The following is a 16,519-nucleotide window of genomic DNA, read 5'->3' as shown; positions in this document are numbered from 1 at the left end:
TCCATTAGACCTCTGAAGGTGTGCTGTGGTATCTGGCACCAAGACGTTAGCAGCAGATCCTTTAAGTCCTGTAAGTTGCGAGGTGGGGCCTCCATGGATCGGACTTGTTTGTCCAGCACATCCCACAGATGCTCGATTGGATTGAGATCTGGGGAATTTGGAGGCCAAGTCAACACCTTGAACTCGTGATTCATCAGACCTGGCCACCTTCTTCCATTGCTCCGTGGTCCAGTTCTGATGCTCACATGCCCATTGTAGGCACTTTCGGCAGTGGACAGGGGTCAGCATGGGCACCCTGACTGGTCTGCGGCTACGCAGCCCCATACGCAACAAACTGCGATGCACTGTGTGTTCTGACACCTTTCTATCAGAACCAGCATTAACTTTTTCAGCAATTTGAGCTACAGTAGCTGGTCTGTTGGATCGGACCACACGGGCCAGCCTTCACTCCCCACGTGCATCAATGAGCCTTGGCTGCCCATGACCCTGTCGCCGGTTCACCGCTTTTCCTTCCTTGGACCACTTTTGATAGGTACTGACCACTGCAGACCGGGAACACCCCACAAGAGCTGCAGTTTTGGAGATGCTCTGACCCAGTTGTCTAGCCATCACAATTTGGCCCTTGTCAAAGTCGCTCAGATCCTTACGCTTGCCCATTTTTCCTGCTTCTGACACATCAACTTTGAGGACAAAATGTTCACTTGCTGCCTAATATATCCCACACACTGACAGGTGCCATGATAACGAGATTATCAGTGTTATTCACTTCACCTGTCAGTGGTCATAATGTTATGGCTGATCTGTGTGTATATATATATATATATATATATATTATTTTGTTTAATTTGAAAGAATATGATGTATTTCTTAGTTTGCACAAATATATATAACAGCCCAATTAACTCAATTCAGTGTTAAATTCTTATTATTATTGTGTATAAGATACCAGAGATGTATTTTGGTTTAATGCCGACTTGGCATTGTTAGATAAATAATGTTAACCATGCACAGTGCCTGTGCCCTATCACAGAAATAAAGAGGCATATCAGAAGCACTGAAATGTGATTCTCCACCCCCACTCCCCCTTCCTGACAAGGAAATGTCACCAGGCTGCAACTCTAACGGCAGAAGAAAGTCTCCCTGAATCGCTGGCAAATTCTTTTCATAGTAGCTCTTTTAAATTAATAGCACATGCTGGGGAAAATCTAAGCCCTTTGACGTCACTATTGAAATGAGGAAGCGTTCACAGGGAAGGCTTGACTCCAGAACAGCCGCACAGTCCTGAAGCTCATTGGTCTGTCTCTCTGTGCCTCTGGCTACTGACAACACCTCCCAGCTGTAGCCAGCCCACTGCGAGCTGCACACAATCATTCAGCACAGCCAAGGCAGGCAGTCAAATGGCCAGGCATGCAGACTGCAGTAAACTAACACAGCTCCGTTCTCCTCACACAGCCCAGGAGCAGCAGAGTGCCCTCTCGGCGTGTTGCCTCTGCTTCTCAATTGCACTCCTGGATGCGGTGGCTGGATTCTGCAGATCACATCTTCATGAGCAAGCATCACCTGTCCAAGATTTCACAGCATTCACAGGTCACAGATCTGCCACTATGGTTAAATGTCTTGTTTAATGGTTGAGGTATGTACTCTGAATCTTTAGGCTATTTTCCAAATCCAGAAAGGGGAACTGAAAGATGATGTTTTGTTTTGTGTGAGCAGAAACTGAATGGTGTTGTAGCTGATACGCTAGATTTATTTAGTTCTTCTAATGCCTTGTAATTTCTTGATGTTTTATAACTAAAGCTCCAGTATAACCATGCATTTAACCCGTAGGTGTTTTAAGCTACTTTTAAAGACAGTGTTTTTCAGATACTGTATTCACATAAAACAATAATGGTTGTCAATCTAAGAACTTTAATTGCTTGTGTGAACATGTTATAAAATCTTATAGGGAAACACCTTTAAATTTGTATGCACCACACACCCCTCAAACACCTACAAATGATTTGCTTAAATTAGACAATTCTGTGAGCATTTAAATGCATCAATGGTTTAAACAGTGTTGACAGTTTAAAAGCAGATTATGTTCATTTTAAAGTATAGTACACATTTCCTTAGCAAATATTAACAATTGGTGCATTTTTAGACAGTTTTTGCAATTGCATTACAGTTGTTATGAATGGTTCATTTTTAAGTGCAGAACTTACAAGTTGAATTTGATAACATATAGCCTATCATTGGATGCATAATTTTAAATGTAACTAAATAGCAAATATAAGCTATAAGTGTTTAATTAACACTGCATCCATGTGTATGAGTATAATTCCTGGGATTTCACTTTCAAAGTCAGTTCATCTTTGCTGCACTTTTTGTATTTCTGTACAGTACTGACTTAAGGGAGTATTTCCTGATCTTCATAAAAAGACACTGAATCTGTATGAGTGTTGAGTAAAAAAAAGATTTCAATGTATATATATATATATTTTTCTCTCTCTCTCTCTTAATGCCATGTATGCCTGGACAGCTTTTCCATTATATTGCCACATGTTTTAAGAGGCTTATGTTAGGAGGAATTAGGGAGGAATTAAACATTTTTTAAGACAAGACTCTCAGGGCAGGACATATATGTTTGAAAGAAGGAACCACTCTATTATTAGAGTGACAGAAAAACAGGTTGGCAGAATTTAGTGTTCATGTATAAACTCGTATATGCAAGTGATGAGAATGTGCGTATTGTTGAGAAAAAGATGTGTTGAACTAACGGACTAATTCAGCAATTCAACACCAAAAAAAATAATAACAAATACAGATACTGAGGAGCTGACGTATCAATAGCATGCCTGTTTTTTGTTTTTGGTTTGGTTTGTAAAAATGAAAACCAAATGTGATGCACCCGCACTCCGCTGTGGAAACCAAACAATCAGGCCTGCTATGTTCTCAGCCACCTGAAGTATTGTAACTCTACGTATGTGGTTGTTTGTCACCAGCTGCAATGCAAGGATGACAGTGCTGAGACTGACATGGTCCAGCGAAGGTATTGAGAAGTTGTGGGATTTGAATCTGTCGTTCTCTCGGGGAAGGAAGATATGGAATGGTTGGAGTAAGATGTTGCCAGAATACGATACACCTTCCAACAGCATCCCAGAGGTGTCCAGCCATGCGATAAGAGCAGGCGATCTCACAGGCTCAAAGATTCCCATGATACCTTTGACTCAGAGGGAATCCTCATCCAGGCTGACTTGGTGAAGGAAAGCATTATGATCAATTTAAGAGAAGAAAAATAAGGAACATCTACAGATATGGTCCAAAGGATGTAGAAGGATAAACAGTTGCCCTACCTATATGAAACATGGATATCAGTGTAGCATTTGGTGAAGATTCCTCTCTTTCCGAAAGTAGTGTTAGAAAATGACAATGACAAGATTTTTGCTAGACCCACGGCAGTCACAGATTCCTTTGCCTTGTTCTATGACTGAACACTGGTGCTCCACTGCACCCTGGTCCAGAAGGAATGGACCTGAATATTATTATTATTGAAACCAATATCGAGGACCAAGAAACAAACAAACAAAAACAAAAAACATTGTGACAATGAGAGGTCAATCAAAGTATAACATTTGACAACTGCCCTCCCTCAACGTTCAAATTATTCCAATACCATATGCTAATCTGTTTATAGATCTGTTTATAGATCTATGTAGTGCACAAAGTCAACAACTCCAGTCGTGTAAAAAAAGATACATGCCCAGAAGGCCTGTGAAAACATGTTAATGGAACAGTTGTCATTCGGTAGCTAACATTAACATGCATGAAGGGGACATACCAAGTTGAAAGAGACTTGCAGCTACAGCATGAATGATAAAATTGAGTGAGCTGTATGCTGTGAATGGAAAATCATGAGTTTGCTCTGCCAATTGGGAAAACGAGGACTTGATGTACTGCAAATACAAAACCAGCAAGCCTTCCATTTCAATTGCTGCAGCTTCAGTGGTGTGCGAGCACCTCCATCAAAGGACACCTCATACTGCTTCTCTAAACAGCATGGAATTCAGTGTTGCAGACAGGGTTGTCTGTAATGCAGTCAACAGAGTTTTCTGACTCAGTGGGTTTAGATTTGTATTTATTTTTTGAGATAATATTGCTACTTCACTTATGTGGCCTTGAAGTGAGGGACTCAAAAAGTTGCATTCAGTCGCAACATTCTAAAAGCAAAAGTAAATGTGAAGCTGAATAATTATATATGTATTTTTTCCATATCTCCATATGTTAGATGTCATTCCTAAAGCCACAATGCACTTTCGTGGGACAGAAATGCATTTTCAGACAGTGGTAAGCGTTTTTGAATATCTCTAAATGAGTGCCTTTTAGAACGATGATCTAAAGCAAAAACAAAATTAAAATAAAAAAAGGAAAAGAACATTTTAATCTGAAAAATGAACACGTGTGCCAAATGTTCTTATAAAACCTTGTTGGAACATACTTTAGTGTTCAGTTTTATTTTTTATTTCAGTAACCACATCAAGGTTTATTTTTTTATTCCAGCAAATGTGTTCTGTTTACTCTCCTTCCGTGTTCTACATGCTAACCAGGGTTTTTAAAGCAGATGTGCATCTCTCTGCAACTAATGGTAAACTATAGAAGTGTATGTGTTGGTAATTAAATGCTCAGTATGTATAATGTCTGTCGCTCCTCCAAATTTTTTTAAATGAGGGATCTTGAATTCAGAGTTTGTTGAACTCTGATTCAGTCTGAAGATTCCAGTTGATTGAACTGGGTTAAGATGGGGTGTGTGTACATGTTGACTGCCACTCCATAGGAATCAATGGAGCTACAGTCAAAAGGTTCTCAGTAACTCAGTTCAGTCAACATCCATTTTTAGTTTTCTCAGGGCTGACTGTTCGACAGACTCTGAAAATATATCATTGACAACTAAATATAAAGTCACCATCATATTTTAGGTATATGAAAAAATGTTATGCCTTTAACCAAGAAGTCGTTTTAATGCCATAGCTAAACAAAAGCTGTCATTGCTGCAATTTTAGTTTTGTTATTGTTATTGCAGTGGATTTCAACAACAAATACAATCATGCCTAAATGAACGCAGTTCTCAATGTATAATATTTCATTCACTTCTGCATTGTGTGATTTACATATTGATATTTCAGGAATACCTAATTCGATTTAATTGTAAGCCTGCCATATATGTACTCATATAGTGTACATAATCATCTTAAAAAATATATCGGATTTATACATTTCGTTATCTGTAGGAAGAAGTGAAAATACATAGCAACAAATTATGGAAACACAAATATACACACATACATTTTATCTTGTTGTAATAATAATAATTTGTAGTAGTAGTAGTATATATCATATGCTTCAAATCATTTTTGAGGACAAGATCAGACTAGTCTGCCAAAGTAAAAACTTACTTTGTTTTGGTATATCTAATGTCACATAACCTAATTAATCTTGAAATGAACTCAGCGGCTGATTATTCTTTTGCTGTGCCTTTGAAATGAAGGTTTAGCTCATTAAAGTTTGACTGCATAGTATTTTAGGAAAGTAATACATATGTACAAACACACTGCAGAGCCTTATTAAGTATTAAGATTGTAGTGTTTATTTACTTTTTTACAATCTGCAGCTCTGCAGTGAATGATTAATACATTTGAAAATCTCCACTGATAGATATGTCTCTGCTGTCTTGCCCAGCTCTGTGCCTGGACTGTGCTTGTGTTATGTCACACGCAGTGAGCAGCTGACCTTTAAACTGCACTTCTTACACTGTGTCGTTGACAGGACACCTTAAAGCTCTTCAGACTGAAACTATCTTCATCTCCGTTTGGCAGAACATAAAAATAAATCAAGAGTGGTCAATTGATGATACATTTCATATCTTGTTTTTATTTAAGTGGGTGGAGGAGTGTGGCCAACAATACACAGATAGAATTAAGGTAGAAAACAAGATAGGTATAAAAATATAACAGCTTTATTGTAATAATGATTAGACGGGAGCACATTAAATAAAATAAAGTATATTAAGCAAGATTGTAATTACCAAAGTTCCAATAAAGGTGCTATATTTTAATGTTGTTCATAATGTAGGTGTAAGTTTCAAACAATAATTGTAGGTGTTCCATGATGTTATTTTCAAAGTGTTACAATACACAATCCTCTTCAATCCTCTACAATCCACAGTTTAATACTGTGAGGGGTGTAAATCTTGACACATCACTACATCACTTAAATAACAAAATTTAAACTTGAGCTATTTAAAAATAATTGGAGAGAAATGTATGCTTTGTTATGTTGATTAGCTTGGGCAAGTGTATTTCTTTTGTACATACTGGTCCGCACAGATAACATGATCTTGTTAATACTATGAATGGTATTTTAATAGGAAAAAATGCTCTGAAAACAATGCGTCTATTTTGGATATAGGGACAAAAATAAGTTAAACTAATTAATATATAGCTGAAGCAGAGTGTTATGCATCACATTGATCTTTATAAAATACCCTCTTTATGAAGAGACACTTTCGGTTTTTTTTATTGCTTTGTGACAAGTTGTGGAGTAGAGCTATTTTAACTGTATTATTCATTCTTCCGAAAGTGAAGTGTGTTTGCTTTACTAACCGTAATTATTCATTAATTTACATTTTTCATGGAAATTACAATACTGCTGGCCTGGGTGGTGTTGTATCTGTTATTTAGTTTGTTCAATAACAGACCACTTGGCAACCCACAGCTGCAGACTGCTCTCCAGGTTGAGTTGAGTTTTTTTATGTTGTTGTTTATTTCTTGTAACCGGAAAAAATTAACTATTTTCAAATTTCCTGTTAAAAGGCCTCATTTACAAAAGGAAAGCGAGCAACAAATTCCCCAGGAGGAGTCCTTCTATAGCTGAATTAAGGGGATAAAAGGTTTTACATACTGAAACCATGCCAAAAACATGACTCATGATAAAGCCCTTTGAGATGGTTAATACCAGTCAAGGGCCCTAAAATGAACTATTATGAGTTGAATCGATTAATGAGTTGAGCTTTAAATGTGATTGATTTAGTAAATGTGAGCCGTTTGTTGTTTTTTTGATTAAGTCTCACGAATTCTGCAGAGAACCAAGTTTGTGGATTTTAGTTTGGTTTGGTCTTGTGTGTGTGGGTGTGTGTGTGTGTGTGTCAAAATGGATTGTGTTGTGAAGGGAATTTTGAGAAGTAGTTTATAAATGTAAAGATACTTACTGTGAGATCTTACTAGTAATATCAGGCATTTGAATTAATATTTTTCAAGAAAACACAGTATTTGATTTGTAAGAGACTACAAGTCCAGGGTTTAGTGAAGTATAGAAAATAAAATGTTGATCTAGAGAGATTGCAGCTGGACATGTTTGGCAGAACTCTCTGCTGTTACAGGAAACTGTTGTCCCTACTGAGGAGCTATCAATGCATCTTTCACTGTAGTACTAGCTGTACTGGCTAGCTTGTTTAGTAGATTGTTAGTTTGCCTGGGTTTTGTGCAGTCAGGCCCAATTTGCTTAATGACCCCGTGTGATATGTGGGGGCTCTGCTCTTTGTACTATTATCTGACTCCTTGATACATGCATTTTTCTGTTTTCTGTTTTCCTGAAAATGTTAAAATGAGACATCCTCAAAATAGCTCAAAACAAGTGCTTCTATGGTATATTGTATTCATGTTACCTGAGTATTTAATGTAAAGATAATCTAGGTTATAAATAAAATATGCAAGAATATATTAATCAAAACCAAAAGATAGAAATGAAGACATCGTTATCAAAGGTTCTCTGCTAACAGAAACAACTTTGTAGGTTACAAGTTAATAAACATCCTGGAGGTGTGCCACACAGACTTTCTTGCACTGGAATGACACTGCTCAGAAAGTATGTTTGACTGATTCACACCAATCATTTGAAACAATGTCACTAATTGATTCATTTGGATAGTAAATATTTAACTATACTTATTTATCAATTATAATAACTATATCTTCAGAGTTTGATCTCTGATTCAGTCTACAGAAAACTGTAAAGATTCCAGCTGACTGAACTGACTTAAAACTGGGGCTGTTTAAACTGTGAAGTAGCACTCACTTCATTTTCTAATTGGAGTGGCAGTTAAATGTTTTCATGAAATCATTTTGTTTTTATTCTTGACTGTTTCTCATCATGACCTCTAGGGGTATCATGAATCACTGTTGGAATTCATTACATAACAAATGTATATGTAAAATGTATAACTGTATGTATATAAAAGCAAGTGGAATCATCTTGAGGAGGCCTTCATCCAGCAGTGGATCAATATAGGCTGATGATAATGATGATGATATATATACACCGATCAGCCATAACATTATGACCACTGACAGGTGAAGTGAATAACACTGATAATCATGTTATCATGGCACCTGTCAGTGGGTGGGATATATTAGGCAGCAAGTGAACATTTTGTCCTCAAAGTTGATGTGTTAGAAGCAGGAAAAATGGGCAAGCGTAAGGATCTGAGTGACTTTGACAAGGGCCAAATTGTGATGGCTAGACGACTGGGTCAGAGCATCTCCAAAACTGCAGCTCTTGTGGGGTGTTCCCGGTCTGCAGTGGACAGTACATATCAAAAGTGGTCCAAGGAAGGAAAAGCGGTGAACCGGCGACAGGGTCACTGATGCAGGTGGGGAGTGAAGACTGGCCAATGTGGTCTGATCCAACAGACGAGCTACTGTAGCTCAAATTGCTGAAAAAGTTAATGCTGGTTCTGATAGAAAGGTGTCAGAACACACAGTGCATCGCAGTTTGTTGCGTATGGGGCTGCGTAGCCGCAGACCAGTCAGGGTGCCCATGCTGACCCCTGTCCACTGCCGAAAGTGCCTACAATGGGCATGTGAGCATCAGAACTAGACCACGGAGCAATGGAAGAAGGTGGCCTGGTCTGATGAATCACGAGTTCAAGGTGTTGACTTGGCCTCCAAATTCCACAGATCTCAATCCAATCGAGCATCTGTGGGATGTGCTGGACAAACAAGTCCAATCCATGGAGGCCCCACCTCGCAACTTACAGGACTTAAAGGATCTGCTGCTAACGTCTTGGTGCCAGATACCACAGCACACCTTCAGAGGTCTAGTGGAGTCCATGCCTCGACGGGTCAGGGCTGTTTTGGGACCTACACAATATTAGGCAGGTGTTCATAATCTTATGGCTTATCGGTGTATATATATATATATATATATATATATATATATATATATATATATATATATCTCAGTTCATAACATATTCCATTTTATAATTAACTGTAAAACTTTAAAGTATCACATGTAAGATTAAATTAATTTCACTTGTGATTCTGATTGCCATTGGAGGGCAGTTTGTCCCTTGTCTCTTTAATTGAGTGTGTCTACACCATGACACCAGAGGGGTACCGAGTTAGCGCCTATGATGTCTTGTTTAAGTACCCCTTGTTCTGTATTAGTGGATATTCCAATTTGGTCATGTGAATTCCACTATTTATTGATTTATTTACAATAAAACAATACTCACAGTTTGGAATGTTTTATTATTATTATTTTGTGAAGGTGTTTTTATGTTTAATTTCCAATATATTTTGAAAATCTATATTTTAAAACCATCCCTTACTATTTCGATTAATATTATTATTAATAATAATAATTCCTGTTTGTTTTCTTATTGAATATTTGTTTTTGTATTGTTTGTTTGTTTATTTTCCAATCAAGGCATCAGTATTGTGAAAAGATGTCAATGAGACTTGTTAAAAAATTATATGAAAAAAAGTTTTCTTAAAAGGGAGATAATTCAATCCATTCCACAAAAAGATTATAGTATACATAATTATTCTAGAAATAGAGATCGCTTGAAATGCTGTCTCTCTCAAAGGAGTAATTCTCCAAATCAGATTACCCTACAAAAAAGCCATTATAGAACGAGTGGTGAGCTCTTTGAAAATTGTATTCATATATTTTGTAGACAAAGGTTTGTGTTCCGCATAAAATATTGTAATTTTAAAATATTTAATCTAAGAAATGTAACAAAACCAATCAAAAGTAAATGGAAGAGGACTGACTGTGTCATCTTCAGGACATAAATTCGATGATCATTATCTGTTTGGTTTACAATTTTTCTGTGAAGTTATTAAAATGTCATTACTGCTATAATTATAAAACAATCTTGTGCTGAATAAAGGCAAACATAATCAACTTGGAGATTTTGAAGCAGATAGAGATTGAGTTATTTTAGTTTCTCTTTTGAATCAAGGTGCTGTAAATGATTCATGTTCAGTGGCTGTTATTCCATTGTAGGTGTACCAGATCTAATGAAACGTGACTGAGATTCAAAGCTGTTGGCTATGGCAAGTTTGCAGTCCATGTATCCAATCGATACAGGTGTTCAAAAGACAGCAGAGTCTTTCTATTGTGTAGCCCTTGTGAGGAATATTAACCTGAATCACAAGATTAAAATGAACTAAGTTTAAAAAAAAAAAAAGTAATACATAAGTAATAAAGTAATATTTATTCAGTAATTTGTTTCTGACTTCTCAAGAGCTTGATCCTCATAAACCATTTAATTGCATTCCTGTTGTTTCATGTAAACACAATTACTGTAATAGAACTGCATTCAAATATTAACCATGCTTCAAAAGGTACCTATAGTCGAAATAGTTGAAATAATATTGGAAAATATACTATGCCAGTACAGATTCCAGTCATTATTTTGTTATTGTTTAATTCACTGTGATTGTATCACTCTCTAAAGGGCTATGTGAAGCTACAAATGATTTATATATAATTAATGTGTGCTATGTTTGTGCTGTTTAAATACATTTGGCAAGTGATGTCACTCAGCCCCCCCAATAACAACAATATCAGTCCATATGCATTCATATTGTTTATGCTATTGCATTGACATTGAAACAATTATTTCTGCTGTTATGATTTAAAATACAGCTCTGGGAAAAATTAAGAGACCACTGCAAAATTATCAGTTTCTCTGGTTTTACTATTTATAGGTATGTGTTTGGGTAAAATTAACATTTATTTTTTATTCTATAGACTACTGACAACATTTCTTCCAAATTCCAAATAAAAATATTGTCATTTAGAGCATTTATTTGCAGAAAATGACAACTGTTCAAAATTACAAAAAGCTGCCATGTTGTCAGACTTTGAATAATAAGAAAATAAGTATACTATACTATACAACACACTACTAATGTTTAAACTTAGGAAGAGTTCAGAAATCAATATTTGGTGGAATAACCCTGATTTTTTATCACAGTTCTCATGCGTCTTGGCGTGCTCTCCACCAGTCTTTCACATTGATGTTGGGTGACTTTATGCCACTCCTGGCGCAAAACTTCAAGCAGCTCGGCTTTGTTTGGTGGCTTGTGACCATTCATCTTCCTCTTAATCACATTCCAGAGGTTTTCAATGGGGTTCAGGTCTGGAGATGGCATGGCATGACAGGGTCTTGATCTGGTGGTCCTCCATCCACACCTTGATTGACCTGGCTGTGTGGCATGGAGCATTGTCCTGCTGGAAAAACCAATCCTCAGAGTTGGGGAACATTGTCAGAGCAGAAGGAAGCAAGTTTTCTTCCAGGACCACCTTGTATGTGGCTTGATTCATGCGTCCTTCACAAAGACAACTTTGCCCGATTCCAGCCATGCTGAAGCACCCCCAGATCATCACCGATCCTCCACCAAATTTCACAGTGGGTGCGAGACACTGTGGCTTGTAGGCCTCTCCAGGTCTCCGTCTAACCATTAGATGACCAGGTGTTGGGCAAAGCTGAAAATTGGACTCATCAGAGAAGATGACCTTACTCCAGTTCTCTACGGTCCAATCCTTATGGTCTTTTGCAACCCTCAGCCTGGCTCTTATTTGCTTCTCATTGATGAAGGGCTTTTTTCTAGCTTTGCACGACTTCAGCCCTGCCCCTAGGAGCCTGTTTCGAACCGTCCTCGCCGTGCACTTCACCCCAGCTGCGGTGTGCCATTCTTTTTGTAGGTCACTTGATGTCATCCTACGGTTGTTGAATGACATTCGAATTAGTTGGTGGCCATCCCGGTCAGTGGAGAGTAGTTTTCGCCCTCTGCCGGTCTGTAGCTTCATTGTCCCCAATGTCTGCTGCTTGACCTTGTTCTTATGAACCGCCGTCTTTGAAATTGTATGCATGGAAGCAACCCAACGCTCACTGGATCCCTTTGCCAGTAAAGCCAGAATTGAACCCTTCTTTTCCTCGCTCAAAATTTTCCTTTTCAACTCTTTTGGCATGTACAATAGTTCTTTTTTGATTACAATTACTTTTGAGGTACTACTAGCACTGTTTTTGCCATCCAGCTGGTCCTTTTGCTAGAGGATAGTGATGACCACAGCAGGGTTTTTTATACTTTTCCTCATTAAATAAGATTTGGTTCAGGTGATCACCTAATCAGTACCTCATTCAGTAGAATGTGTGCCTGTGTTGGACTTCAACAGACACTGGAATTGAATGGCTGCCATACATGTAGAGATGCTGTTTTAAGAAAAAATTGCAGTGGTCTCTTAATTTTTTCCAGAGCTGTATATTGATGATTGTTTTTTAAGGAGAGGGACGTCACTCACCCCCCAAGAATGGAATCACACCAAAAGTGTCTCTTTTGTTTGTCCTGGTTTTGCTGCATTTTTTTTGTAATGCAGTGTGTGAAATATTATCATGGTTACAATGTTCTTTGCTTACAAAGTAATAATTGTCAAGGACCCCTGGCATACGTTTTCTGTGAAGTGCAACAGTATTACATTGCAGTACGATAAAAACAATCAAACTGACAATGTTCATTATTATTAAACTTCTCTACACTTATGTTCTTTTAAACTGAATTTACATTAGGTTTATACAGTGTACTACATATAAAGATTGTTTGTTACCACCAGAATGCATTGTAACATTTGGAGCTTCCCATAAAAACAATTTACCAATGTTTACCACAGTATTTAATCTACTAAGTAAACCATTGCACATATTATGCTATTTTTGTTTTGCATTTATATGGTTTATTATTATTTATTAGCAGAGGCCCTCATCTATAGGCGCATTATAAAAGTGCAATACAGTATACAATTACAGATCAAAACATAAGACAATTAAAGGTTCAAAATTACAGAAGTGCATAAGAAAATATACAGTTAATACAAGTCCTACATCCTAGATTGTGAGATAATAATTGCTGACAAGATGTGAAGTCATAGTTAAGAGCTCAGGGGAAGTGGACATAGGGGAAATCAATATATACATTACTACAGTACCATATTTACTACACTACACCAAGGTAGTAAACCCAGTTAAATTAGTATATTAGCATTGTTTACTCTAGTACAGACAATACAAACCTTTGAAAAACCTTTTGAAAAGGTACATTAGAGATCACAGCTTTACTATAGTAAACTTAAGTAACTGTAAATACAGTACCTTGCTTTACTGTAATACACATGGTACTCACATTGTACATCTTGATTCATGACTACAGAACCATATGCACTGTAGTATACACAAAATCCAGCATTGTAAGGTTGAGCTGTCTAGTGTGAAAGCAGCTTTAGATTGTATAAGGTTGTGTGGTTAAATCAGAGATGTGGAATGCTTGGTTGTGTTTGGCATATGGTCACTGCTAATATTGTACCAGAGGGAAGCAAATGAGGCATACATAAAAATAAAAACAAAAGTTGTAGTAGCAGTATTACTTTATAATATGGTGGACAAGGGAACAAAGTGGTCTGATGCCAAAATGAAGGCATTTATTAAGATCTCCATCATTTTGAGCTTGTAAACATAAGTGCATGGTGGGATACTATACCATGAAGCATTGATTGTGTAGTGAGGAACTGAAACCGAACTACATTAATACCGACTAAACATGTGGGCACATTGAGCTGGATTAATTAGATCAAGTATGACTCTCAAGATTGGTTATGTAGTGTAGAGACATTCCGGAGTTACAATATGAGTGCTATGAGCATCAACAATCTCCCCGGTGTTGACTGTGTTACAGTTTAAGAACTATAGAGAGCCTTCAAATTGCACAGTGAATAAAAAATATCAAAATTGTGACTGGATTTGCCATTGGCATAGTATATCTTTAAATTTTGTTTATTTGAATTTATTTAAGATCCAGTACAGGACAAAGTTTTATACCTAAAAAAGATCCTTTAAGCATGACCGATGCCAATATGCAGATATGGGAATGCTTCCTGTACCCAGACATTTTCATGGCAGTAAGAATGTGTGAAATAACTTGGCAGCCATAAAAAACAAGCAAGTTGCAAGAGTTGCGGCACTCCACAATGTGGCCAATGTACAGCACAATGTCCACAATTAACCATAATGCGATTAATATTAATGGTTATGTTGCAGATTGTCCCCTCCTGCATCATTTAACACTGTAATGCGATTACATTCAGCAGTTCTTGCATTCAGAGAACATTGCAGCAGTCACTTAAAACATCTGTTGCTTTTGCTAAATTGTTCAAACCCATCTCTTCTGAAAGTCCCTGTTGAACTGATGTTTCCCTTTTAATGTCTGTGCCATCATTGCATGAAAAGTGTATTTCCTAGCATGGACAGATAAACATCAATGCAGACTGCACTTGTTGGGACAAAGAGCTCAGGAGTGAATGTAAACCCAATTCGTTTTGCATAGCGTGCATGTCTCATGCTTCTGCTATTGCTGTAATGGGGCCTTCTTAATCTGGTCTTTTATCACATACCCCTGTTGGAAGACTTGTTTGTTTTCTTTACCCAAGGGTGTAAATTAAGCAGCAAGAACCAGCATTATTTACAGATTGTAATTTCACTGTAACTGCCCTTTATTTTTATTTATTAACTTTTTTTGTACAGGTGTTCCTCTTGTATTGCTCCTTCTCCAATCACAGAACAGACATACTGTGATTAACTAGAATTAACAAGAAGAAAACACTTACATATATTTATAATGGCTTATTAGTCATAAAAAGAGTGTGACCATTTTAATGGTTCTTTCTCATTGCATTGCATACAGAATTGGATAAGGCACATAAATCCTACATTGATACCTTGGCACTGCACCTGGTATATGAATGATACTGCTGAAAGTATTTTAATTTGATTGTTTTCTAAAGAATTGTGATTCATAGTATAATTTTAACAAAACGGTATGCCTCTCTAATGTGTGGAGCAAGTCTGAAACTGAGATTTGTCCATGGATTAATGATCCATACAGCAGAAATTATATTGGGTTGTAGTCCTGGTACCACAGAAGCTCAAAGCAATAAGCTAAAGCTAAGCAATGATAAATGTATTCTGCTACCTGTAATTTGTAAAATAGCTTCTAAAGGAGCATCTCTCAGCCAGTTGCCAGGAAGACAATCCATTTACACTATATACTATACACTATGTAGAGGGACATGTGCAAAACTTATACACTGCCCCATGCCTTTTCTTCTCATGCAGATTGCAAATGGATTTTCAGATGCTTTCTCTGTGTTAGGTCCTTAGCTTTGCAGTCTAAAAAGAAATAACAGTGAGAAACATAGAGCTTATTAAAACAAAACAAAATTAAACAGATAAGGTATTCAACAGCAGTAACATAAAGATATACATGAACACTTTAACAAATACATTTGCATACACAACCCTGTGTGCTGCAACCTATTTGCCAATTTTCGCAAATTGAAACGAGATGCTAAATGAAGGACAAAGGGCTGTATTCATGAAGTGTGTAACACAAACTCACAATTTGCCTTCCAATATTTCTAATATGAATAAAGATGCAAATAAACTGTTCAATTAACAAAACTCGACTCTTTCACACGCAGCATTTTTATAGTAACATCTATGTGCCATGGAGAATGCTTGTCAAACATCATTCTGAATTCATTTCAACTTTGGGGTTGACCCCTTCATTAATACAGCCCATAAAGTCCAAGGGCTAATTAATGCCCAAGTGAGCATAATAAGTTTTGTCAGGAAGTTTTAGTGAATTTAACGCATCATGTTTCTGTTAGTACTATATTGCACCTGCATGGTAGGACTCTGAGGCAATCATCTCACTTATCCCAGAGATACAAGTCACTAATATGAAAGCTATTGCCAATCATTATGTTGTGCCTTAATGCATGGGGCTGCAGTGGTTAGCATTGTATATTCTCCATGTGGCCACCTCGGTTTTCGCTGGGTGCTCTGATTTCCTCACACATCCAAAAGTCTCCCCGGTTAGGTTGATTGGCTACTCTAAATTGCCCTTGAGTGTTGTGAGAGTGGGGTGTGTTTGTTTCTGTGTGCTGCCCTGCTATGGATTGGAGTCCTGTCCAGTGTGTATCCTACCTTGTGTTTGTGTTCGCTGGTTTAGGCTCCTGCTCACTGTGAGCTTATACCGATACGTTAATGAAAATTGATGGATGGATGTTGTTATGCCTTAATCCTCTAAGCAATTTTGAATTAAATGTTTTTAAAAGATGGAGTGCTAGCCTTTATTTGCAAGCA

At 37.2% G+C, this 16,519-nt stretch overlaps 1 protein-coding gene across 5 annotated transcripts in view; it reads left to right on the top strand.

Annotated features, from left to right (window-relative positions):
• Positions 1 to 1,302: 1,302 nt before the first annotated feature.
• Positions 1,303 to 16,519, top strand: part of LOC136747056 (3',5'-cyclic-AMP phosphodiesterase 7B) — an 81,954-nt gene continuing 66,737 nt past the window's right edge. For 2 of the 5 annotated variants that reach the window (XM_066700035.1, XM_066700028.1), the window contains exon 1: positions 4,269 to 4,323. In XM_066700035.1, the coding sequence (XP_066556132.1) occupies positions 4,285 to 4,323 (39 nt within the window). In that variant the 5' untranslated portion in view covers positions 4,269 to 4,284. Of the gene's footprint in view, positions 1,634 to 4,268; positions 4,324 to 16,519 lie in introns of those variants that run through there. The other 3 variants (XM_066700022.1, XM_066700013.1, XM_066700043.1) reach the window with 3 other exon arrangements.

Source organism: Amia ocellicauda, chromosome 1 (genome assembly GCF_036373705.1).
Source record: "Amia ocellicauda isolate fAmiCal2 chromosome 1, fAmiCal2.hap1, whole genome shotgun sequence".
Taxonomy (NCBI): domain Eukaryota; kingdom Metazoa; phylum Chordata; class Actinopteri; order Amiiformes; family Amiidae; genus Amia; species Amia ocellicauda.
Note: the sequence above shows the minus strand (reverse complement) of the source record. Positions and strands in the feature narration are given on the sequence as shown.